General features: G+C 47.2%; 1 protein-coding gene across 1 annotated transcript; it reads left to right on the top strand.

Annotated features, from left to right (window-relative positions):
* Positions 1-1,938: 1,938 nt before the first annotated feature.
* On the top strand, positions 1,939-16,705 carry LOC144723658 (tripartite motif-containing protein 14-like). The gene is made up of 3 exons (XM_078602557.1): positions 1,939-2,244; positions 14,588-14,872; positions 16,075-16,705. Exons 2-3 carry the CDS (start codon positions 14,605-14,607, stop codon positions 16,602-16,604), a joined length of 798 nt encoding a protein of 265 aa, XP_078458683.1. The 5' UTR covers positions 1,939-2,244; positions 14,588-14,604; the 3' UTR covers positions 16,605-16,705.
* Positions 16,706-24,944: the final 8,239 nt, after the last annotated feature.

The raw sequence follows: 24,944 nt of genomic DNA, 5'->3' as shown, positions 1-24,944 counted from the left end.
ATGTGGGGGGCGGTGAGGGGGAAGCGGGGTCGGCCCCGTCACTTGGTGGTGGCGAGGTCGCTGCACTCTGATGTTGTAGGAGAAAACATTTATGAAAAAGTCTATTTAATTAAGTAGAACGTGTCATCTATATTTATTTAGAGTTGCGCATTTTGATGTGACGTCACATTTCTCAACCCCCCCCCCCCCCCGTCGTCACACATCGTCACAAATGTCTGACCCCCCCCTCCCCCTAGGTGCGTGACATCATTTATGGACGGCCCTTACCTAGTAAAATACAAAACAATATTAGTTTCATACCCTTTGGGTCTTTCGGTAGAGTCATGTAGATAGAAAAATAATTCCAAAGCGTATTATTTCCTGCAGGCACGAAAGCTTTAAATCAATATTAGTTTCGTTTTTGTTTAGCTCCGCTTCGTTCTATTTCCCGTGCATTTTTTGGAGCGTCAGATCTGTCCAACCTCCGATGTTATCCATTCCTCTTGTTCATTTTCAGGTGCTGCAGATTCTCTCAATTGCCATGTAGTCCCCTGCCTAAACCTACGTTTCTTTAACGTCCAAATAACGTTCCACAATCGATGTGTTTGGTTCCTCTATAAGTTACATTTTTAAGTGTGCCCTCCACCGCTCCGTGTTTACTTGAAGTTCACACCATGCTATAACTCTTTAATGTCATGGCCCATGTTGCAGAATTATCTGGACCACAGGGCAATGACGTCTCTGAAATCAAACGAAGTAAATAGAGTTATCTCAAAGAGTGCGCCTATTAAGATGTGCCCGGCAGCTACGCAGTCCCCTACATTAGCAGCAGCACGAGGAGCATGAGTGAGTGGCAGCAATAATAGCAGCAGCAGCAACATCGGTAGGAGCAACAGCAGATGCAACAGTAGCAGCAACGGAAGGACTAGCAGCAGTAACAGCAGTAGCATCAGCACTAACAAGAGCTTGAGTACAAACAGTAGCAGTAACAGCATCACCAGTAGCAGCAGCAGCAGTAACAGCACAAGTAGCAGTAGTAGCAGCAGCAGTAACAACAGGAGCAGCAGTAAGATCAACAGCAGCAACACCATCATCAGCAGCAGTACCAGTAGTAGCAACAGAAGAAGTAGACGCAACAGGAGCAACAAGATCAGTAGCAGCACCAGCAGTAGCAACAGTATCAGCAACAGCAGTTACAACAAACGCAATAGGTGCAGAAGCAGGAGCAGCAACAGCAGTAGAAGTAACAGCAGTAGTAGCATCAACAGCAGTAAGAGTAGCATCAGGAGCAGCAGCAGCAGTAACACTAGCACCAGCAGTAGCATCAACAGTAGTAACAGCAGCAGTAGTAGCAGGAGCATCAGCAGTAACAGTAGCAGTAACAGCAGTAACAGCAGCATCAGCAGTAACACCAGCAGCAGCAGTAACAGCAGCAGTAACAGCAGCAGCAGTAACACCAGCAGCAGTAACAGCAGCAGTAACAGCAGCATCAGCAGTAACACCAGCAGCAGCAGTAACAGCAGCAGCAGTAACAGCAGCATCAGCAGCAGTAAAAGCAGCAGTTAACAGCAGCAGCATGAGAAGCAGTAACAGTCGCAGCAGCAGCATGAGCAGCAGCAGCTGCAGGAGCATGAGCAGCAGCAGCTGCAGGAGCATGAGCAGCAGCAGCATGAGCAGCAGCAGCAGCAGCATGAGCAGCAGCAGCTGCAGGAGCATGAGCAGCAGCAGCAGTTGCAGCAGCAGCAGTAGCAGCATGAGCAGCAGCAGCTGCAGGAGCATGACCAGCAGCAGCATGAGCAGCAGCAGCAGCATGAGCAGTTGCAGCAGCAGCGCGAGCTGTGAGCTGCAGCAGCAGCATCACGAGCTGCAGGTGCCGAGGTCAACTCGCTGCCGTCTGCAAGTGTCGCCTGGTGGTGTCGTTGTTTTCCGTCCGCGTTCTCGCGCCAAAACTTCCTGACTGGTGCAAGGGGGTGGGTACAGCGAGAAGCCGTGGGGCTCGCGATTCCCATCATCGTCGTCATCGTCGTCGTTACAAGCGTTCTAATAATTATCATCTCCATCATCACCACAACCACCACCACCACCATGAGCGCATGGCCCGAGCTGCCGAACTAAAACTTCATTCTCAGGAGCTGCGGTGCTGCGTTGTGTTGCATCATCGCCGTCGTCGTTTATTTCCTTGGAATTAAAATAGCGATCGTAGTCGTCGTCGTCGTTATTATTTATATCTCAACGTGTGCAAGCCTCTCAAGGGCTGCTTCAAAGGTGAGTGTCGCCTTTGCATCGTCAGCCGCGCTCCATCCGCTGCGTCGTCATCCCTCTCGCGATCCTCCAATGTGCTCATCATCACGACACCACGCGCGGTCATCGTCCACCCACAGCACTTGCACACTACACGGACGGCGTTCCCTGCCGTGGCTTCTCCTCCTCATCCTACTCGTAGCGATGGAAGCTTTATCCACCATCCCCGTGGGGTCATTGAGGGTCACTGACCTCGTGAGGTCATTGGGGGTCATGGACTCCGTGGGGTCATTGGAGGTCATGGACCCCGTGGGGTCATTGACCCCCGTGGGGTCATTGGGGGTCACTGACCTCGTGAGGTCATTGGGGGGCATTGACCCCGTGGCGTCATTGACCCCGTGGGGTCATTACCGTGAGTTTACAGGCACTAGAGTAATTTCTTTTTAAGCACGCGAAGAGGATTATTTATGGGATCCGTCGTGTCTTCGACCGTTTGAAAGAGCTATTTGTAGGCGATATTTACAATGATCAATAATGTCCATAACTTTGTCAAGTCCGCTTGTCGCATGCAATCTGCGTGGGTCGTTGGGTTTATTTTGACCATACTTCACCACGCTGGTCATGGGAAGCATGCAAATAATGTTATAGACACAGACACAGCGTGTTAGCTGTCATAAGTGTACAACCCACGTGCTGGATACACAAACAAAACCATTCAACAAATTTCGTCCATAATACCGTGGCCATGAAAGGAAAACAATATATGATAGGCGACGTTTCGAGCAATGACCCTTCATGCCACGTTAATACATCGACCAGAGACGTAGAGTCGATATGTATGTTGAACTTCTTTCGCACCGTACGTAGCCAAGCGTAAAGACAATTAAACTAATCACACACAAAAAACTGTTCTAAAGAAATGAGTTTTCGTTTTAAATTTAAAAATGCGTAGCTCCCGTAGCTTCCGAAGGAAAAGAGCTTCCACCATAGCCGAATGTCATTCTTGTTTGTGTACCTGGAGGCGCAGTGCGTGCGCTAACCCATTCACACACGCACACACTCCCAGGTAAACCAGTTGGGTCACAACACAATACAAGAAAATGAAACTCCCCAATGAGGAAATGCATTCGTCTGTTGGGTTCATCATCAGCAGCAACAGCGGCCACGGCCGATCCACTGCTGGATGAAGTTCTCCCCAAAGTCGTCATTGTCTCTCACGGTCCTAGCTACAATGGAACGATAATATAATCGATGTCATGGAAACTATTTGCCAGTATCAAAGTATGAAAAATAAGAATAGGTTTTAACCTTTCTGGCAATACAACAAATGTTCAAACACCTTTTCAAAGGAATCAAGTCTGCATTAGCCACGCGTACCTGTGGTGAACATGCAAATAGACATGCTCTGATAATGATGTATGCATTGTCTTGAACATCATGGGACCTCCTTTGCCAGTATCAAACATATGAGAATAGGTTTTCTTTCCCATTTTCTCTGGTTTTGCAGTAGACGGCCGTCTCAGGTTCCTTAGAAAAAAACATGGCAATGTTGGCATGTTTTAATCTGATGTAGTCCCCTGCCTAAACCTACGTTTCTTTAACGGCCAAATAACGTTCCTCAATCGATGTGTTTGGTTCCTCTTTAAGTTAAACTTTTAAATGTGCCCTCCACCGCTCCGTGTTTACTTGAAGTTCACACCATGCTGTAACTCTTTAATTTTATGGCCCCTGTTGCAGAATTATCTGGACCACAGGGCAATGACGTCTCTGAGATCAAGCTAAGTAAATAGAGTTATCTCAAAGACCGTTGGAGGACAGTAGTTAACATAACAAGCATCTTTGTTCCACCTCAAGCGCATGGGATTTATTTTGGATTTGTGAGGGCCGGGCTACCCTCACCAATTTTCACACTCGACGCTGATTAGGGCCATAGTTTATGTTGTCAAATTAGAGACTTCTATGGTTTTATTTTTATGCAATTATAGTGTTTTAAACCATGTGAAGATGTGTTTTTACGTTTCTGTTATCATCTCCAGCTACTGCTGGACAAATGATTCCCCATGTCGTGTCGGTCCTGCGTTGTATAATAATCCACAAGAGCTGCTTTCATCGCTCTATCTCTACCGTGGATGTATCTCTCGTCTAGGGGGGCACATTCACTCCTCTTTACTGCTCATCATTATTCTTGACCGCTATATTCACTTTCGGTAATGGGGGTTGCTTGACAATGCTTCACCACGCCGGTCAGTCAGTTAAGGGGCTGCTCAGGAAGCGTTCAAATGTCACTGCGTCACTGATGTCAGTCATGGCCATGAATCAAACTCGGGTCACTGCATTCAGAGTGGAGTGTGCTAACCACTACGCTACCACCACCAACAACAACCACTAAGTGGCGGTGACCTCAATACGGTGCTTGTGCTATGCTCCGTTCACTTTGAGGCCACGTGCAGTGTCGAAGGCCCACTGGCAGGAGGTCATGAAACAGACCCAGGTGCCATGGGTTGACTGAGATGATTGTCAGATGCACCAACTGTGCTCCCCACTGTGCTACCTCTCTGCATTTTCGCCACCCGGCGCTCCGCTTGTTGTTGTGAGCATCGCTTATCTGCCCTTCGTTGTTGCTGGAGTGCGACTGCCTCCAACCCCCCAGTAGCGTCCTTCACGAACCTCCTCCACAGAGGCCGATATTGACACTGCTGGTACCAGTCATCGGCAAGTCCAATCAGCTCCACATCCTTCACTCCCCATCTCTGCCCCCAAATGACATACAGCCTTCATTAAAATGTAGCAGCGTGTTGGGTAACAAAGGGTTACTTGACGGGATCTCAGAATAAATTTTGTGATATCCCATTCTGCTGGCCATTCTCTATCAACACTCCTTTGTGGAATTCCCTGGGCGGATTCTGGGCTTTGTCTTGAGCACAACTGCATGCACGTAAAGTCTCAAGGTTTGTCACCCTTAAGATTCACGGTTTTTCACAATGTCGATTGTCTCACGACCGTGCAATGGCTTCTCACCTTTCGTTGGTGTTTACCAGGTGTAAATAATATATGATGTCCTATTCATTGCAATGTACTGGCAGCTGCTTACAGTTCCTTACAGTCAGTGCCTTATCTTTACACACAGCCAGTAATAAAAAAAACAGCGGGGAAGTAACAAATATCTAAGGTTTTTATAAATAATAATCTGTATTTATGAAGTGCCTTTTATACAACAAAGGTACAAGGCCCCTTTACACAAATTAGGGTAAAACAAAGCACGAGCAAAGACAAATGTAAAAACACTCATATCATAAAAATTAATAAAAAGGATATGTAAATAAAACTGCAAAATAACTGGTGAATAAAATCAGACGGCTAAATGATTGAAAGCGGTCTAATCCTTGATTTAACAAGGGCCACTGAGCGCAAGAGCTCCACAATCGCAGAGCTCATAGTCAACACACACAAATAAAACACATTTTTGTCTAAGCGGATGCAGAACATTTGCCACGTGTTCTTGGTTCTTTTGGTAAAATCACGTAGAAGGGAAATAATAAAATAATAAAAATTTTACATAATAAAATACAATTCTCACGACGTTTCGGCCACAACGCAACAGCCGTCCTCAGGTGAAGAACAGGGCTGTCGGAAAGGATTAACACCTATGATGTAATAGCAATTTAATTGGTGGGGGGGGGATACATTGCAGTAACAGTGCGTGAATTAGAAAATGATAGTGAATCCATGATGACGGAAATTGCAACATAACTCGGAAAACGAGTCCAATGTAAATTGACATTTTAAAAATGAATAGCACTTTCCAAAGGGTCAGATTTCAGCGCAATATAAGCTGTCACCAACCAAACTTGTTTCCGCTGAGGCCACTTGCCATTTCCAAACAAGACGGGTAGACACTGTTTTTACATTCAGTCGTAGGCGCAGAGGTAAAGGCAAGCGGTAAAGATGCAGCACTGCAATGAATTATTGCCACTGCTGGTAAAAGTGCCTCTATACCGAGAGTTCAGTTCAGTTTATTTTGAAATAACCTGTGAGCCAAGAAGCTCTAAAATTGGGTTTCATCAACAGGAACAACACCGCCACTTCTCTGAAAGTTACCGTATCTCGGCCTCGCCGTGCGCTGCGTTGCACCGCTAGTCGAGTAGATAACCATGTGTTCAATAAACCCTCGGAGCCAGGATGACCGTCCAACTCCGATCGTCATTTATTGATTGTAACAGGTAAAACTGGTGAGAAAACACAGATACAGCATCTGTTATAATTCGGAAACACCCACACAATGAACACCACAGCATCAGAACATTGTCTCAGATAACAATAGATCCTGGAAGGACCAGGCCCCCACATTACCCCTGAATAACTAGACAAAGGCACAAGCTGGTGCGTTGCATACAGTCACATAGTGTATTCATCCCACTGCACCCCAAATGTACAGCATTACACTTAACACTAAACTGTGGATGAGATACTTCGTCATCACTCTCAGGATCGCAACATAGGCACAAGTCTGACTCGACCTACTAAATTACAAGTAACATCCACAATAAGGAAAGTCACAGGCTTCATTACTAACTAGGCCTCGTATTTACTACAACAACTTAACGGCACCATAAAGGCATTTACATTGCTATAACGGTCATTCCAACATTACAACAGCATTTCCAATATTATAGGAATATAAACAACTTACAGATAATGCTTCTTAAGCTCCCACAATGGACAAGTGCGGCTGTGGTCTCACTGAGATGCGATGCGTGCCGCCATCTTGACTTATCTGTGTAATGGCTGACGCCTGCGTGGTACAGTGGAAATCTAACATCGTCACTTCCTGGTCACGTGACCAACATTAGCATAAAAAAACAGGAACTTCCTGTGAACGCATGCTCCACATCTGCCGTGAGGCAAGACACTCCCCGTCTGGTATCTAGGAGATACCACCATTTATTTCCTATCTCATAAACAAGTGTATAACAACTTCAACGGGTCGACTTATTTGTCCATATCTTTGCGAGAGAGAAGTAGTACTATCTCGACTATGGGCCTGATGAAAGTTCTTGCGACACCTTGCTTCCCAATCATAACCTCGACCTTTCGAACTTTTCCATCGGCACTTGGAATCGACTTGAGGATGCGGCCCATTGGCCACTCATTCCGTTTGGCTTGGTTGTCCTTCAGTAGGACGAGGTCGCCTTCTTAGATGTCTGGTCTATTAGACTGCCACTTGTTGCGCACTTGGAGTGTCGTAAGGTACTCGTTTTTCCAGCGACGCCAGAACGTGTTCGCGAAGCTCTGCACTTGTCTCCATTGACGTCTGTAGAGGTCTGCAGTGCTGGCCTCCTCGGTAGGTGCTGTGAGCACATCTGTCTTCTGGGTAAGAAGTGTAGCAGGAGTCAAGATGAATGGTGACTCCGGGTCGGTTGAGACGGGGATCAGGGGTCTTGAGTTAATTATGGCTGAGACCTCGGCCATGAGAGTGGTCAAGACCTCGTGAGAGAGCCGTGTGGACCCGACATCACATAGCATGGAGTCGAGAATGCGTCGAGCAATCCCGATCATGCGTTCCCATGCTCCACCCATGTGCGAAGAGTGGGGAGGATTGAAGATCCATGTGCAGCCTTGGTCACCAAGGTATTTCCTGACAGAATAATCTTCGACATTCTCCGTATTGATCTTAAGCTCTTTACATGCTCCTATGAAATTGGTTCCACAATCAGAACGGAGTTGCTTGGCTGGCCCTCTGATGGCGAAGAACCTCCGGAGTGCATTTATAAAGCTCGAAGAGTCCATGGACTCGATGACTTCGATGTGCACTGCTCGTGTACTCATACAGGTGAACAGCACTGCCCAACGTTTGCTGTTCGCGAGCCCTCCTCTGGTGCGGCGGGAGATGACTGTCCACGGTCCGAACACGTCAATCCCTACAGAGGTGAAGGGAGGTTCCACACTGAGTCGATCGGCTGGGAGGTCTGCCATTTTCTGTTCTTCCTGTTTTCCACGTAGCTTGCGACACCGGATACACTTGTGGATTGTGCTGGCGATGCACCTCTTTGCTCCAACGATCCACAGCCCTGCAGATCGGATTGCTCCTTCTGTGAAGTGCCGACCTTGGTGCTTGACCTTCTCGTGGTAGTGGCGCACGAGTAAGATTGCGATGTGGCTCTGGCTTGGGATTATGGGGGGGTTTCGTTCATTCTCATCTAATTTTGCATTCCCTAGCCGACCACCGATCCTGAGCAAGTCGTCTTTGTCCATCCCGGGGTTTAGCTTCCTGAGGGTGCTGACCCTAGGAAGGTCTTCTCCCTTGTTGATGGCCTTGATCTCACTTGCATAAGCTGCCTGTTGCACACAGCGGAAGATTGATTTCCTTGCTCTGGAAAGCTCGTCTTCAGTGCGTGGCACTGTGCAGTGATGCCATCCATTGCAGCTACCAGTGGTGCCTCTCATTGGGCGATGGAAGCAGTCTGCAATATGCGTTAAATGTGCTATCGCTCGCACGAGCGTCGTCCATTTCGAGAAATGTTCAAAATGGTGTGGACTCAGTGGACTTCTTGGTCGCACATTTGTTACGAAAGTTGTCACTAGAGGACGAATCTCCTTGTCGGACTCGGGCTCTAAGAGTCCAAAGGTCTCCTTGGTAGTACATGGGCCAACGTCACGTCGTAACAGGAACGCTGGACCCGTCAGCCAGATGGTTTGATTCAGCAGAGATGCAGGGACGGACCTAGTTGCGAGATCTGCTGGATTCTGGTCAGTTGGAACGTAATTCCATTGCTCCGGCTGCGTCGATCTCCTGATGCGTTCCACCCGGTTGCTGATGTAGGTGTAGAACCTTCTGGTTTGGTTGTTTATGTAGACTAGTACGACCTTACTGTCCGTGTAGAACTTGACCGCGTCCAGTTTGACGTCAAATTCGTCTAAGATCAGTTCCGCCACCTCTGTAGCAAGAATGGCTCCACACAGCTCGAGCCTTGAGATGGTATGTTCCGGTTGTGGGGCCTTGCCGTGGAACTCTTTCCAGAATTCCCACTCGGACGATAGCTTCGAGTCGAGGAACGGAGAGGCCACGGTCACAGCGACCACCGCCACGACCACCAGCAGAGCGACGAGCAGCGGCTTCACCTTAGTCTTCTTCCCGTCAGTCAGGACTGGCTTGGAGAAACGTGGAGGAACAAACTCCAACGAAGACGGTGGATGCACAAGCGAAGTCATGGTGGTTTCTTCGTAAGTCTGCACGGTACAGCCTTGACTTCTCTCGCCGAGTTCCTCTTTCAGCGTGAAGTGGTTGGGGCACGGTTTGAAGAGCGACGTGCGTCCATTCGTGAGCACACTCGTTCTGAATGTGCTAATGTGGTCTGGTTTGTGGGTCCCATCGAGACAAACGTCACCCACGATGACCCATCCTAGATCGAGTCTCTGGGCGTAGGGAGCGTCGTGAGGTCCATTGCGTTGGTTACGAACCTTGTGGACTCTCAGCATGTCCCTGCCGAGCAGAAGTAAAATCTGTGCCGCGTGATCCAATGGCGGGATGAACTCTGCTATGGGTTTCAGGTGTGGGTGGTGACGTGCAACTTCGGGCGTGGGAATCTCACTCCTATCGTCCGGTATCTCGTTGCACTCTGTCACCGTAGGAAGGGCTAGCTTCATGGTGCTATCTATGGTTTCCACCATGAGGCCGCTCGCTCTTCTTCCCGCTGTCTCCATCAGTCCTGAGCATGTTCTGAGCGTTTTTGGAAAGGAATTCCCACCTACACTTAGCTGATCAAAGAACTCTGACCTTGCCAAAGACCTGTTGCTTTGTTCGTCCATTATGGCGTACATCCTTACTGCCCTTTCAGGATGTCCTTTGGGATAGACTCGGACGAGGCATATCTTTGAGCAAGATCTTCCTTTGAAGCCTTCTCCACAGACTTCTGTGCATTTGGTTGTGATTGACGAAGTGAGTGCGGCGGTCTCGCCTTGCTCCCCGCCGTGCTCTGCTTCGGGATCGGAAGCCTTAGTGCTACTGGGTTTCGAGTAAAATGTGTGCAGAGCAGTTGCGTGTTTGTCGCTGCCACATTCCTCGCACTTGATATCTGCCTTGCAATTCCTTGCAAGGTGGTTTGTAGAAGTACAGCATTTGAAGCACACTCCACATTCTTTCAGCATGTTCTTCCGCTCTTCCAATGGCTTCCTCCTGAACTCACGGCATTTCTGGAGGGAGTGAGGTTTATCATGAAATGGGCATTGCTCCTCTGGATCCTCTATCTTTTTCTTTGTGGTGGTTGCCTGGACGGAGTTTGCGAATGTCGCAGGAGAGACCTCAGTCTTGTGTACGCAAATTGGCACTCTCGCTGTTCCTCGTTTCGCCGTTGTCCTTTCCATTTTTGGGAGATCTGGACTGGAAATCTCCGTGGTGCCAAACATGAAACTCGGGTCATTTCTAGTCTTAGCCAGGTTGCGGATAAACTTTGAGAAAAAAGAGAATGGGGGGAATGCAACCTGATGCTCTGACTTGTATCTTGAACCCGCTGTTCTCCATTTTTCCTGCACGTCAAATGGCAATTTCTCTACAATGGGGTTCATGCCATGGTAGGTATTCAAGAAAATTAGACCTGGTAAGTAGGGATCAGCCTGGGCTGATTCAAGCTCCATCAAAAGATCTCCAAGCTCCCGTAACCTTTTATTGTCTCGACCAGAGATTTTTGGAAAGTTCTGCAACTTCTTGAAGAGAGCCTTCTCAATGGTTTCTGGGCTACCATAGCACTCCTCGAGCCTCTCCCACACCGCATGCAGGCTTGAGGCGGGGTCGTCAATGTTTGCTGACCGGATCCTCTTTGCGTGCTCTGCAGATTCATTTCCTAACCATTTCACCAACAGGTCGAGTTCTTCACTTGCAGAGATGTCTGCATTTCGGATTGCATTCCTGAAGGTAGATCTCCAGGCTCGATAGTTCTCAGAGTGGTCATCAAACTTAACGAGTCCTGTGTTGATTAGTTCGCGGTGAGCCAGGTACCTAGCAAAGTCTCCTAGTCCTGCTGATCCAGGGTGTGTCCATACTGGCACTTGTGAGGCGGCATTATTGGCTGTATTGCCTAGCATGCCGTCATTTGCAATGGCGTTGGACTGTGGGCCCAAAGGGTTTCGATCACGTTGGTTGGATCCCCTTATGTGACTGTCTGGAATGTGGGTCTGACTTGGTGCATCCACGTCTGACCCCATATGCGCGACGCTGAGTCGGCGACTAACTCTCAGGGCAGGATATGCATTTCCACCATTCCCGTAGTCAGCATTCATGTTCATTCGGTGTGGAGATGGCGAAGCCTGAACGTCCACCATTTGTTCAGTATGGTTTGGTGGAGGAGCATTGATACATTGTTCAGACCAGTCCAAAATATTTTTTTCTGGTGAGTTGATCACGGTCCTTGACAGGTATCTGCGTGCCAAACTCACTCCAATTATCTTCCTTATCCAGGTTGGCTGCTGCTTCGAGCACCTCTGCCTGGGCCCTTGCAGCAGCTGCTTCCCTTTTGAGTTGTAGGGTGCTTAACTTAGCATCCAGCTCAATTTTCTTCCATGTGGCAGTAGCCACTAATATACCCTCTTGCTCTTCAAGCTCTGCTTTCTTCCGTGCGGCAGTAGCCACTAATATACGCTTTTGCTCTTCAAGCTCTGCTTTCTTCCGTGCGGCAGTGGCTGCTAATGTACTCTCTTCTTCTTGTATGCGAGCCTTTTCAATTAGCATGGCTTCCTCTTCAGCCATGTAGGCAATACGGGCGTTTGCTGCTTCTGCTGCTGCGCGTGCCTGAGCTGCTGCCATACTAGTAGATGATGTCTTTGAGTGTGCTGAGGCTTTAGATCTTGTGGTGGACCTGGATGAGACGGAGTGCTGAGATCCGGTCTCTCTTAAGCCATCCACACGGTCCATTGCATCTTGTATCACTGCCTGCACATTATCATCGAGCAGTTCGAGGAAGTGCTCTTGCGTGCGCACTCCCTCAATGCCCTCATCTGTTTTCATCTTCGTCAGGAGGGATATGTATTTATTTGCCAGGAGCTTGTAGCTTGAGCTGCTCACCTTCACTCGCTGGATGGCCCGCTGAATTGAGACCACTGTGTCTGAGGCGTTTGAAGCTTCAGATAAATCTGCTTCGACCCGGTCCCATGCCCGTTGTATCCTGGCATCCAGGTCCTGTTTCTCAGTCTCATAGCTTTCCAAGGCCCGTTGCGTCAACCTGACCTCCCTCTGGGGCCTTGAACTCCCTTGGTCCTCTTGAGGCAGGATGGGAGATCCTGGATTGCTTGGTTCACCTTCTTCAGCATCTCTCCCTGCTGAACTGTGGCTTTCCATGCTGCGATGTTTGCAGCACGATTTTAATGTAGACTCGTTGCAGAGCTCCTTGCTTGTTGCAGGCTGACTGCAGGGCTGGCTGCAGAGCTGGCTGCAGAGTTGACTGCAGGGCTGGCTGCAGAGCTGGCTGCAGGGCTGGCTGCAGAGCTGGCTGCAGGGCTGGCTGCAGAGCTGGCTGCAGGGCTGGCTGCAGGGCTGGCTGCAGGGCTGGCTGCAGGGCTGGCTGCAGGGCTGGCTGCAGAGCTGGCTGCAGGGTTGGCTGCAGAGCTGGCTGCAGAGTTGACTGCAGGGCTGGCTGCAGGGCTGGCTGCAGAGCTGGCTGCAGAGTTGACTGCAGAGTTGACTGCAGGGCTGGCTGCAGGGCTGGCTGCAGAGCTGGCTGCAGAGTTGACTGCAGAGCTGGCTGCAGGGCTGGCTGCAGAGCTGGCTGCAGAGCTGGCTGCAGGACTTCTTGGGAGCTTTAAGAAGTGTATCTTTTTACTATCTCGGCCTCACCGTGCGCTGTGTTGCACCGCTAGTCGAGTAGATAACCATGTGTTCAATAAACCCTCGGAGCCAGGATGACCGTCGATCGTCATTTATTGATTGTAACAGGTAAAACTGGTGAGAAAACACAGATACAGCATCTGTTATAATTCGGAAACACCCACACAATGAACACCACAGCATCAGAACATTGTCTCAGATAACAATAGATCCTGGAAGGACCAGGCCCCCACATTACCCCTGAACAACTAGACAAAGGCACAAGCTGGTGCGTTGCATAGTCACATAGTGTATTCATCCCACTGCACCCCAAATGTACAGCATTACACTTAACACTAAACTGTGGATGAGATACTTCGTCATCACTCTCAGGATCGCAACATAGGCACAAGTCTGACTCGACCTACTAAATCACAAGTAACATCCACAATAAGGAAAGTCACAGGCTTCGTTACTAACTAGGCCTCGTATTTACTACAACAACTTAACGGCACCATAAAGGCATTTACATTGCTATAACGGTCATTCCAACATTACAACAGCATTTCCAATATTATAGGAATATAAACAACTTACAGATAATGCTTCTTAAGCTCCCACAATGGACAAGTGCGGCTGTGGTCTCACTGAGATGCGATGCGTGCCGCCATCTTGACTTATCTGTGTAATGGCTGACGCCTGCGTGGTACAGTGGAAATCTAACATCGTCACTTCCTGGTCACGTGACCAACATTAGCATAAAAAACAGGAACTTCCTGTGAACGCACGCTCCACATCTGCCGTGAGGCAAGACATACCAAAAGACCCAAAGAATATACAAATTATCTTTAAAAAATGTTTTATAGATGATCATCAAATACCACGTTGTATCTAGAAAAAAATACTAATTTACATCTGCCTCGAGAGGGTATCTTGATTGCTCTTCCACGCTGACCAAATGTCTTGGAAGAGCTGAGAGTACCCACGCTTTACCCTACCACACATGACCTGCCTGCAATTATGCAAATTTAAATTGACGGCCTTCGTAGTTACGGATTAGCAGTTACATGAATGTCTCTGCGAACTCTATTGGTGGGTCAACAAAAACACTTTTTATTTTACCAGGTAAGCCCCACTGAGCTGTCTGCAGTGGCCGACTGGTACTGTAAATCAGCCCAAGCATTTGTAAAAACACCGCCCAAAATTCGGGCCTGAGAGTAGCTAGGTTTGCAATATGACGACGTGTTCGGATGATTTTGCCGTGAGATCTCATTGGACCTATTTGGGGCTGGGTCCAAAAAAACAAATGGGCTGGTGAGGAAGGATCTTTGGGGATGCCGAATATGGGAACTTCATTGAAACTGAAAGCGTAAATAAGCAATGAAGCGTACACAATAGAGTTAAAATGTGTTTTTACTCTGATCACATTTGCAATTTCCTCACACAGACTGGCCTACAAGCTCTTAGAATGGACCGGCCCACCAGGCATTTGTCCGCACTGCCCTATGGTAATGCAGTGGCGTAACCAAGTCATTTCACGGCTGCACCTTCACCTGTATCCCTGTTTACACACAGGTCCCTCCCGACGGGTGATGGCCACCCAAGCTCTGATCCGCAGACAGAAGCCGAAGCTGAAAGTCTGGCTGTCGCGTAACCCAAGCTTCCTGCTGGATGCGCTCGACAGCAAGGAGATTATCTCACGCGACTTCTACCACTCGGCGAATGACATCCAGAATCGCGGCGAGAGGGCTGGCTACATTGTGGACTTCGTCATCGATACGGGTCTGGCGCACAAGCTTTTGGAGGTGCTCAATGACGTCAAAGACGAGTACCCGCAGCTGCTCACGTGGCCGCCACTCTGTAAGTGATGGGCTCGAGTCCCGGGTGTAACTGTGATTTTCCTAGAGATGTTCACATATCCGCCTATGCATCAGTCACCGTGTGACGTGGTATTGTAATACAGTGATAAGTACAAGTCTTTGTTACTCCAATACTGCATGAAGGCTTCTACACGCCATTGTCAGTCTATGGGGTGGTTTCACCGTTCATTACCTCCCTTTGTAAGTCACCATGGATTAGTGACCGTAAATGCACGTAACTTCGTGTTGTATGCAATGTACATTAAAATCAATAGGTCAACAGGAGTAAGCACAAAGAGGCAGGCCTACATAAGAAGGGGTGGGCCTTGAAAGGAAAGGCATGGAGCTGAAAGAGAAAGAGTAGACCAAGGTTTAATCAGATCAGGTGGGGTATAAAGAGTTGTGGGGCAAGGCATAAAGAGGAAAGAGACAGAGCCTAAACAGGAAGGACAGGTTCCTAAGGCGGGATAGGGCCTACAGAGGTTGTTGATTTGAGGTCATAAACACATAAAATCAATTACATGTGTAGTGTAATAGCACCGGCTGGTGGACAGCAGTGGCAACTGTGGTGGACAGACAGTGCACACGCCAGTGAGGGGTTGTTGGCAGAGCGGAGGAACTGGGGCAAGGGTCATGGAGGACCCCATCTGGAGGCCCTTTGAACCTGCTAGTGGGTTCAAGAAGGGAGGCGCAGTAGCATGACAGGAGCCGAGAGCGGGAGCTCGAGGCTGCCGGTGCTGAGAGTGGACTTGTCTCGTCGTTGCTGTTGTCTCATCACTGTCGTTGCTGCCATCTCCGCTAGATATTGCGCTATGAAAGATAGTAGTTGGGTATTTCAGTCAGTGCCGTCAGTGTCAAACGGCTAGTGTTGTGTACAGACTAGGCTAAGCTACTGTGGAGAGTGTGTGGACGAGACCGTGGACGTTGCATTTAATAAAGAAGGTGCCTCCTATAAACTCTGTCTCAGAATTGTTGACACTACACATGCACCAGCCAGCAAACCATGAGTGCCAAAGATGCGACCACAGGCCAAACTAGTGTGCATTAAATGTAATGCCAGGCAATTACCCGAATACACGTTTGGCCAATATCCTTCATCTGCACCTTCTTCAAACAGATGTAGTGAATGCTCCTATTGCGGCGGTGACCCTTAAGGAACAGGCAGGATTTTAGCAAAATTAAAATGTTTTTTTCTCTCTTCAGGCTTCTGCTCGCCGACCATCAACCGCAACTCGGTGAACCCGTGGCTAGAATGCAACGCGGACGGGAGGACGTTGACGGCCACCGAGCTGCACCAGGGCTACCCTGATCACAGCGATCGCTTCGCCGAGTGGAAGGTGGCTCTGTGCTCCGAGAACTTTTCATCGGGCCGCCACTACTGGGAGGTGTGCGTGAAGCAGGCAGAGATTTTCCGCGTGGGCATCGCGTACGCCATCATATCGCGAAGGGGCTCGCAATGTGAGACCTGGCTGGGCCAGAACAGAGCATCGTGGTGTTTGTGCCGGAGGCCCAATGGTTATTTCGTGGCGCACGATGGCATTGAGACCCCGCTGAACATTTCGCAGCTGGAGAAGGACAAGATCGGGGTGCTTGTGGACGTGGACCAGGGCTTGTTATATTTTTACGACGGTAATACCGAGAGTGTGTTGTACATGTTCCGCATCGGCCACTCTGCGGGCAGCGTGCACGCCGCGTTCATGATTGGCCAAGGTTCGATCACGATCGTCGCGTAGCAGGGAGCACTTCCAGAGTGGCCACTGTGAGTTGTGCATCGCATTCACTTTCCGATACTACCATATTCCCAAGATGATAAGACCCTCCGGAAAGTAAGACGTAACCCCAAAGTTGTACTTGGTGTCAAGATTAGAAGACGTACAGCGACTTATTCTTTGAAATGTGCATCTTTATCTTTACGCTGCAGAACTCTGTGTAATTGCGGGCTACTAAAACTCAAGATTCGAACCCATGATCACGGCGGTGCTGGCGCAGTGTTTTGACCCCTGAGACACTCGATCACGACAATTAACGCTTGTGAAACGGTCAGCCAAAGTCGTCACACTTGTTACGACATCCTCTTCGTGCTTATTGACTGCCCAGCGTTAGTGTCAATAAGTGCGCGTGGTAACATCAGCTGAATATAGTGGGCTATGGAGAGTTTAAATTAAACTGGCGCCGGTGATGTATGAATATATGAATGTAATGTGGACTATCAGGTTTATTTTATTAACACAGGTGGCTGGGATTACCACGAAATGTGGGTTATAAATGAATGGTGTCCTGGGAAAAAAAAGATTTTCCACAAAATGTGTTTGTCCAGTAAATAGATTTTTGTTGAGGGAAAGCTTTCCATTAAGTGGATGAAAAAGGTAAATGGCTAACTTAATTGTGCGGCCATCTGTGGGAGATTATACAGTAAAACTAATCGCCATCATCATAATGCACAAACATCTTCAGAAGGTGATCCCGAGATAAAGACAACTTGGTGTAAAAATATCAATATTACATAGGCATAGCGTACATGCATACACAGCAAACAGATGGCCTCCGCAACAAATAGGCACTCTTAAGACAATACAAGTGACACAGAGCAAATCAACATAGCCCACACACAGCCGCATACACTGCCTGCGTGTGCGCACGCACACACTGCACGCACACACAGCATACAGCCATAGAGCCCACACAGCACACACAGACCCAGTAAACACAGAACGTTGGTCCAAGTTCTGACCACATGCCCAACGTTGGCATGTCGACGTTGAGCTTTATAATGTCACGGGGTGACCAATAAGGTCTGCATTGGTCTGATAAGGTAGGCACTGATAAGGGGTTGATTCGCGCTCATGGCCAACACCAGTAATGATTTTCTAGACTGGTCCTGGGCCTCCCCTAGGTCGACTCAGCCTCAAATGAGTACAAAGGCGGCCGGCGTGGTGCTGGCCACCTACCCGCTCGTGTGCCGTAGGTGCTACTCGCTAACAGCACTTGCCTCTACAGTCTGCTAAGGCTATACGGGGAACTATTTGGCGTAGTGTGACTGACATCGGCCCTGGTGCAAGTGAATGCAGGTGTGGAGTGATGTGCGATTAATTGCACGGATGATCTTTTACCTGACTCAATGTACTAGACGGGACTGGTAGGGATTGAAGTTTGACTCCTCCACTCACGGTGCATCAAGGGGTGGGGCGGGAGGAGGGAGCTGCTCTTCGTCTGATGTTACTAATGTGAGATTAACTAGAACACTGCCTTTCGTAGCAGATAAGTGATTGTACTATGAAGAAGGGCCGTTGCCCGAACCGTCCCCTATTATGTTTCCTTTTAAAGCAGCTATTGACTAACTTTTTTTTATTTGTGCTTATGAACCACTGCCTTTACACAGCATCACCAACTTATTTGTTTTATTGTGAGATAGGTGGTCATAGTCCGATGTTAAGGTCGGGATCGTGGTGATTCGCGTTGGGAAATGTGTTTATGTTCGATGGCGCTCAGATTGCTGCGGTTCGTGTTACAATTTATTCATATCAATCTCACTTTTATTTCTCGCGTTTCGCCTCTCCTTCAACTCCACTGGCTTCCCGTTTACAACAACGCTCTCGTTTTAAATACCTGACGGTCGTCTTTAAATATATCTCCATGGCCTTGCCCGACCTCATCTTTCCACTCATCCCCTTCCATGTCCCCTCCACTCGTACTCTTCATTCCCAATTTTCTCTGCCTCTCTCTGTCCCACCTTTTCCCCTGTGCCCAATCCCGTGTTCGGTCCTTCTCCCTCATTGCACCGCTCCACTGGAATACATTTCTCTTGTACATGAAACAGTCCCCCTCCTTAACCTCCTTCCATTCCGCTCTTCTCTCTTGCCCATTTTCTTCCTTTTCCCTCCACTCGCCCCTCCACGCCTTCACGTCCATTCACGACCCTTTTGTGATCCCTAAGTACCCCTCTATCGCTGTCACTCATTCCTCAATCTTTTTACGCTCCTGCCATCTAAATAATTACATTATGTTACCGTTTTGTCAAGGGTCTTGAGTGAAGGCGCTCTATAAATATAATATAGATTAGATATTCGTTGCGGCGGTTGTAATCCCACTCGTATGTGCTGTTATGTGGACTTTGCAGTTTTGAACAGAAATCCCAAGACTTCGTGAATCGGTTGTAAAATAAACTTTTTTTTATTGTTTCATAGCTCCGTCTCACTGAGTTATTTTTGCAATGTGGTCTCGTTGCTGGGCCGGATTGAGTTTTATGGGGGGCTGGCTCTCTTTGTATATTTGTATATTCAGTTCCTTCCTGAACTGTTTTACTACCACCCATGCCTGATGCAAAACACTAATTTATTTTTACCTTGTTTATTCCAGTTTTAGATGTGTCTATATGAAATACGAATCAATATGAAACGAATTTAATTTTGGCACATAGCCAGCATTAATACACAGTGATGTTTGTGTGTGTCTCAGGGGCCGTCCATAAATGACGTCACGCACCTAGGGGGGGGATCAGACATTTGTGACGATGTGTGACGATGGGGGAGAGGGGTTTGGGAAATGTGACGTCACATCAAAATGCGCAACTTTAAATAAATATAGACAACACGTTCTACTTAATTAAATAGACTTTTTAATACATGTTTTCTCCTACAACATCAGAGTGCAGCGCCACATTAAATACGCACTACAATGATAATAGTTTAAAGCGATTTGAAGCATGTTTTATATTTTGGGGGGGGGGGGGGGGGGCAGAGCTTTGTGACGTCATATTTGAGGGGGGGTCTGACTTTTTGTGACGCCGTGTGACGAAGGGGGGGGGGGTCAAAAATCGTCCAAAATCGCGTGACGTCATTTATGGACGGCCCCGAAGTACACAATTAGCTGTAGGCTTTACCACAGTCCTACAGAATTGCATTTCATTCATCCGTTTAATCCCAGACCCTCACAATTTGAGGGCCTGAGGACAGGAAAAACTGACGTAAATCCTACCAGGCAGTGATATGCTGGGGCACCGAAATCGCATAGCGCAAAACATCCAGAGTATGTGTGCGTGACCTCGCCATATCGCAAAGATCGCCATAGATGACGTCTTCACTCCGACTACAACAGCCAATCAGCTGCCAGGTACCGCATCCAGTCCCTGTGCAATATGGCCATCGTGATGTTCTGTACGCTTGAGCCTGGTTGTGGACGAGTTTAATGTGTACATTGTACGTGTAATTGAAGTTTTTTTTTAAAGTAAATGTTAGTGTGATTTTGCGTGCATTCATGTGTGCGAGTGTGTGAGTGAATGTATGATATTGTTTGTGTTAATCTGGGGCCGTCCATAAATGACGTCACGCACCTATGGGGGGGGGAGGTAAGACATTTGTGACGATGTGTGACGAGGGGGGGATGGGGGTAATTGAGAAATGTGACGTCACATCAAAATGCGCAACTTTAAAGAAATAGTAATTAAATAGAATTGTTATAACAACACTAATTTTTATAAATTTTCATTATTAACTATTTGATTATTTAAATTTACTAAGATCACCTTTTATTTATTCCATGAAGGAGAATTTTGCTTCTTCATGGAAGAATGGAGAAGCATACATTTTCTACACTTTTTGAATTATTGTTATTAAACATTTTGATTCTAATGATTCTACCAGGGCTTTTCATTCTGTGGAATGAATATGTGATTGTTATAATTGTACTCTCAATTTTTGCTTCGTTCTACTGCAAAGTTTAAAGTATTTTTTTATAGTTATAATTACTTTTAATATTTTATAATCATAAGAGAATTTCAATATAATATTACGAACATCTGCACTTTGTTAGACGTTGAATATTTTCAAGTGAATTTCATGCTAAATTTCAGATTTCCAACGCCTCCTTTTAATAAACGTTTTATTCTACAACATCAGAGTGCAGCGCCACATTAAATACGCACTACTATGACAATAGTTTAAAGTGATTTGAAGCATGTTTGAGGGGGGTCTGACTCTTCGTGACGCCGTGTGACGAGGGGGGGGGGGTAAGAAATCGGCCAAAATCACGTGACGTCATTTATGGACGGCCCCTTTTGTATGGTAATGTCTCTTTGTGCGTTTGTGTGTATACTCTTAGTTCTTTCGGTAAAGTCACGTAGGTAAAAAATGCAATTAAAATTAATAAAAATAAAACAATAAAAGTCACGACGTTTCGGAGGCAACACAAGTCTCCGTCATCAGGTGGGACCGTCACAGCCAGATTAGCTGCATCAAGTGAGGCAAGGATTCAAGATGCAAGCCCTTAAATACAAGTTGAGGGGGGAGGAGAGGGGGGGCTTATCAGAATGTGGTAGCCAATGAATGGAACGTATCGGGAGGGGGGGCTAAAAGAATGCACGAAGTGCTACGTAGGTGTCGGCGACGTGGACGTGTTTGTGCGCAAGTAACTATTGTTGCACATGCTAACGTATTGGACGAGGAAGGGGGGGGGCTAAAAGAGAGTACGGGGTGCAAGTGTACGTGGACATGTATATGTACAAGCACCTGTTGATACACATGATAGAAAAGAACGAAAATGCCCATGTTTATACCAGTGTTGGCTGACAATAAAGAGAGTACTGTTAAACACTGGGGATGTTAATACTCGGTAAAGTAAAGTAAAATAGTGCCTGTCAGATAAGATGGTCCAAAAATGTGTAATTCAATCTTTTTTGCATGGTTGATAACATCTTACCAATGATTACTAAGTTCGTACCCATCATCACGGTTGAAATTATGTCTGTGTTTGTATATCTGAATGGCTTCGTGTACAAACCTTTGATGGTAGCCAGAGGGTTTGCAGAGCACCTTAGTCTCGGAGAAAACAATCTCATGAGAGCCCACCGCGTTGTGGCAATGATCGGCAACGGCGGAAGACTCAATTTTGCCATGTTTCAAATCTGACTTGTGCTCGCGGACACGATCAGAGACATGACGTTTCGTTTCCCCAATGTAACAGTCACCACAGCTGCAACTCAGTTTATAGACTCCAGGGTATTGCAAGTCAGGGATGACATCCTTCACAGATGAAATTAGATCACGGATTTTATGTACTGTACTGAATCGGACATGGATCTTATGTTTGTTTAGAATTTTGGAGATCTTTTTGGTCACGCCTGCTATGTATGGTAACGTGACAGTTTTGATCGGAGTTTCAAGTGGCTGTTTCTGTATGGTGTGTATGTCTAGTGACATATGACGTCACTACTGTGTCGGGTCTGTACGAGCGTAGTGACATGACGTCACTACTGTGTTGGGTCTGTACCGGTACTGTAGGCGGGGTGTCACTGAGGTCGCGTCAGGCCGTGACACTCCGCGTGAACCCGACAGGACACGTGACCGGATGAATGGGGTTCGGGGCCCCAGGGGGGATCTTGGTGGTCACGTGGTAAGGGGCCCGAACCTTCTCGAAGGATCAGGAAGGGGCAGTGGCCGAGGGCGGGGCCAGGAGCCCCGGGGGGGGGAGCTTGGTGGTCACGTGGTAAGGGGCCCGGACCTTCTCGAAGGATCGCGAAGGGGGGCGTGGCCGAGGACGGGGCCAGCCACGTCACGGCGGTTATAAGCGGGGTGTGAACAGAGCGCGTGGCTGTTCAACCCCGGGATGAAGACGCCATCAGCTGTCCTCGAGTCTCCGATCTTCGTCCGTGACCAGGCAGCCCGTTAACCTGCCCTGGTCACGTTATGTAGTATTCCCCCGAGTGTTAGTGAGATCAGTAACGGTGGTCACCACCTTAAATATAGTGTTCAAGTTGTTTGTTACATTGTTAATAAATAGTGTTGCCTCCAAGTTGAGTAAGTGCCTTAATCGAATCCATTACATATGTATCTGTTGTGTGCCTCGTCGGCCATAATAGGCAGTGGCGGGCCGTGCACTTTACACCTCGGCCTTCGCCTTCAGTGCTATCCTCCCGCAATTAAACCGCCTTCGAATAACCTCACCATGACACACGGCTATATAATATTGTCATTCGATGTAACCACCCCATATTCACAGTCACAGTAACATTTATCGAGTGGAATAAAGTGATTTAACACGAGGCTCAACACCTATGAGAGTTACCATACACTAATTGCAGAGGTCATGAATACATGGTGACTGAAACCATCAAGGATGCACCACTATTACGCAGCATGACAGGATGCTGTATCACAAATCAACATCGCATAGCCCAAATCAATGTCATTACCAAAGAAACAAGAACAAACTGACAACAGTCACATTTACTCATACGACCACCAAGCAAGCAAAAATGCCGTAAAACACAACACAATAAGGATTCAACAGGCTTTCCCACAGAAAAAAAAATCTAAAGCACTACATCTAAAAATTTAAACGCCATGAAAAAAAGTTTAAATAAATCTTAGATGATGCTACATTACGTGCTAGTTAGTTTTACTTCAGTTAGCTAAGTGGCCCTCCGATTACGACACGCGAGAAATGCTAACAGAGGCGGCAAGGCCAGCTAGAAGGCTCCGGCGTGTCAAAGAACACGCCCAACACGGCAAACTCGACATCTGATTGGTTAAAGAATATGACAATCAACAACATCGTCCCCATTTGCTTCAACAGCAGAGGGGATTCACTCGACATCCTGAAGGCCTCAGGGTACATTTTTCACCCGGGAGAGGTGGAGACAGCACAGATGGAAAATCTGATTGAATAAAAGCTCGAATTTGTTAGCGGCACTGGAAGCAGCACAACTGAGGGAGAGAGTAGCAATGAAATTACATTAATAGACTGATGGGAACGAACTTTGTAAAATACATATAGCATTAATGAAAATATATTATCAAAATATATTTATCTGATTCTGACAATCTCTAGGGCAGCAGAGAAGGCCTTGCTGGTCCTGACGGCCCGCCTCTGATAATTATAAACAGGACCCTGCGGGGTGGGCTGGTAGGAACGAATAACCAAAGAATATAAACATAATGTATTATTACACTTGTTTAGCCAGGAAAGGCCCACTGAGTCGAAAGGTTTTTGTAGGGTCCTGGCAAGTGTTTGCAGTAGGGGGCGATGTTGCTACACCGAATCGGACGATACGAAGGGAGAGATTGAGGCCTAGTTCTAGGCTTTAGGCCTAGCTGTAGGCTTTAGGTCGCTGTGAGTTAATTTGTAATTTAAATGTTTTAATTATTTATGTAAAAGCTTGAAATTTAAATGTTTCTATTTAAAAGCATCAGGGAATGTAACATTGTGAAACATGAATTCCCTTTCACACACGCGGGGGCACGATACGAAGGGAGAGTTTGTGGCCTAGTTCTAGGCTTTAGGCCTAGCTGTAGGCTTTAGGTCGCTGTGAGTTAATGTTTAATTTAAATGTTTTTATTATTTATGTAAAAGCTTTCAATTTTAATGTTTATATTTTAAAACATCAGGGAATGTATCATTGTTAAACATTAACTCACTTTCATACACGCGGGGGTACGATACGAAGGGAGACTGTGAGGCCTAGTTCTAGGCTTTAGGCCTAGCTGTAGGCTTTAGGGCGCTGTGAGTTTTTTTATTTAATTTCAAAGTTTTAATTATTATTTCATTTCAAAGTTTTAATTAAAAGCTATCTCATGGAATTATAAGGGAATGTTACACTTGTTTAGCCAGGAAAGCCTCATTAATTTAAATGTTTTAATTAAAAGCTATCTGAGGGAATTATAAGGGAATGTTACACTTGTTTAGCCAGGAAAGCGTCACTGAGTGTAAAGGTTTTTGTAGGGTCATGCCAAGTGTTTGCAGTAGGGGGCGATGTTGCTACACGGACGGACGGACAAACGGACGGACGATATAATCTATTGGTGTCTGGTCCACTTCGTTCCTACCAGTATAATTATAATAGGTGCTCGCTAACAGTATGTTGTTTAAAAGGCCATGTGGGGGATATTTGTCGTTGTCTATTTGTGACTGCATCTTTGTGGAGGAGAGTATTTGCATGTGATTGTGCACGCGTGTTTTTGGTGTGTTGATACGTGTGGAACAGGTTTGCAGATTTTTCTGAGCATTTCTGAGGTCTTGGGGGGAGGGGAATCCCTCAGCCCAGAAAACATAATGGGGCAAAGTGAGGATGACCCTGCTGA

This window comes from Lampetra planeri, chromosome 18, assembly GCF_965212315.1.
Source record: "Lampetra planeri chromosome 18, kcLamPlan1.2.h2, whole genome shotgun sequence".
NCBI classification, from domain to species: Eukaryota; Metazoa; Chordata; class Hyperoartia; order Petromyzontiformes; family Petromyzontidae; genus Lampetra; species Lampetra planeri.
Note: the sequence above shows the minus strand (reverse complement) of the source record. Positions and strands in the feature narration are given on the sequence as shown.

Bases quoted from the DNA above. Each gene is read 5' to 3' on its own strand.
- LOC144723658 (XM_078602557.1), top strand. From the start codon at position 14,605: ATGGCCACCCAAGCTCTGATCCGCAGACAGAAGCCGAAGCTGAAAGTC. The intron at 14,873-16,074 runs GTAAGTGATGGG...TTCTCTCTTCAG, and splicing joins GCTCACGTGGCCGCCACTCT to GCTTCTGCTCGCCGACCATC.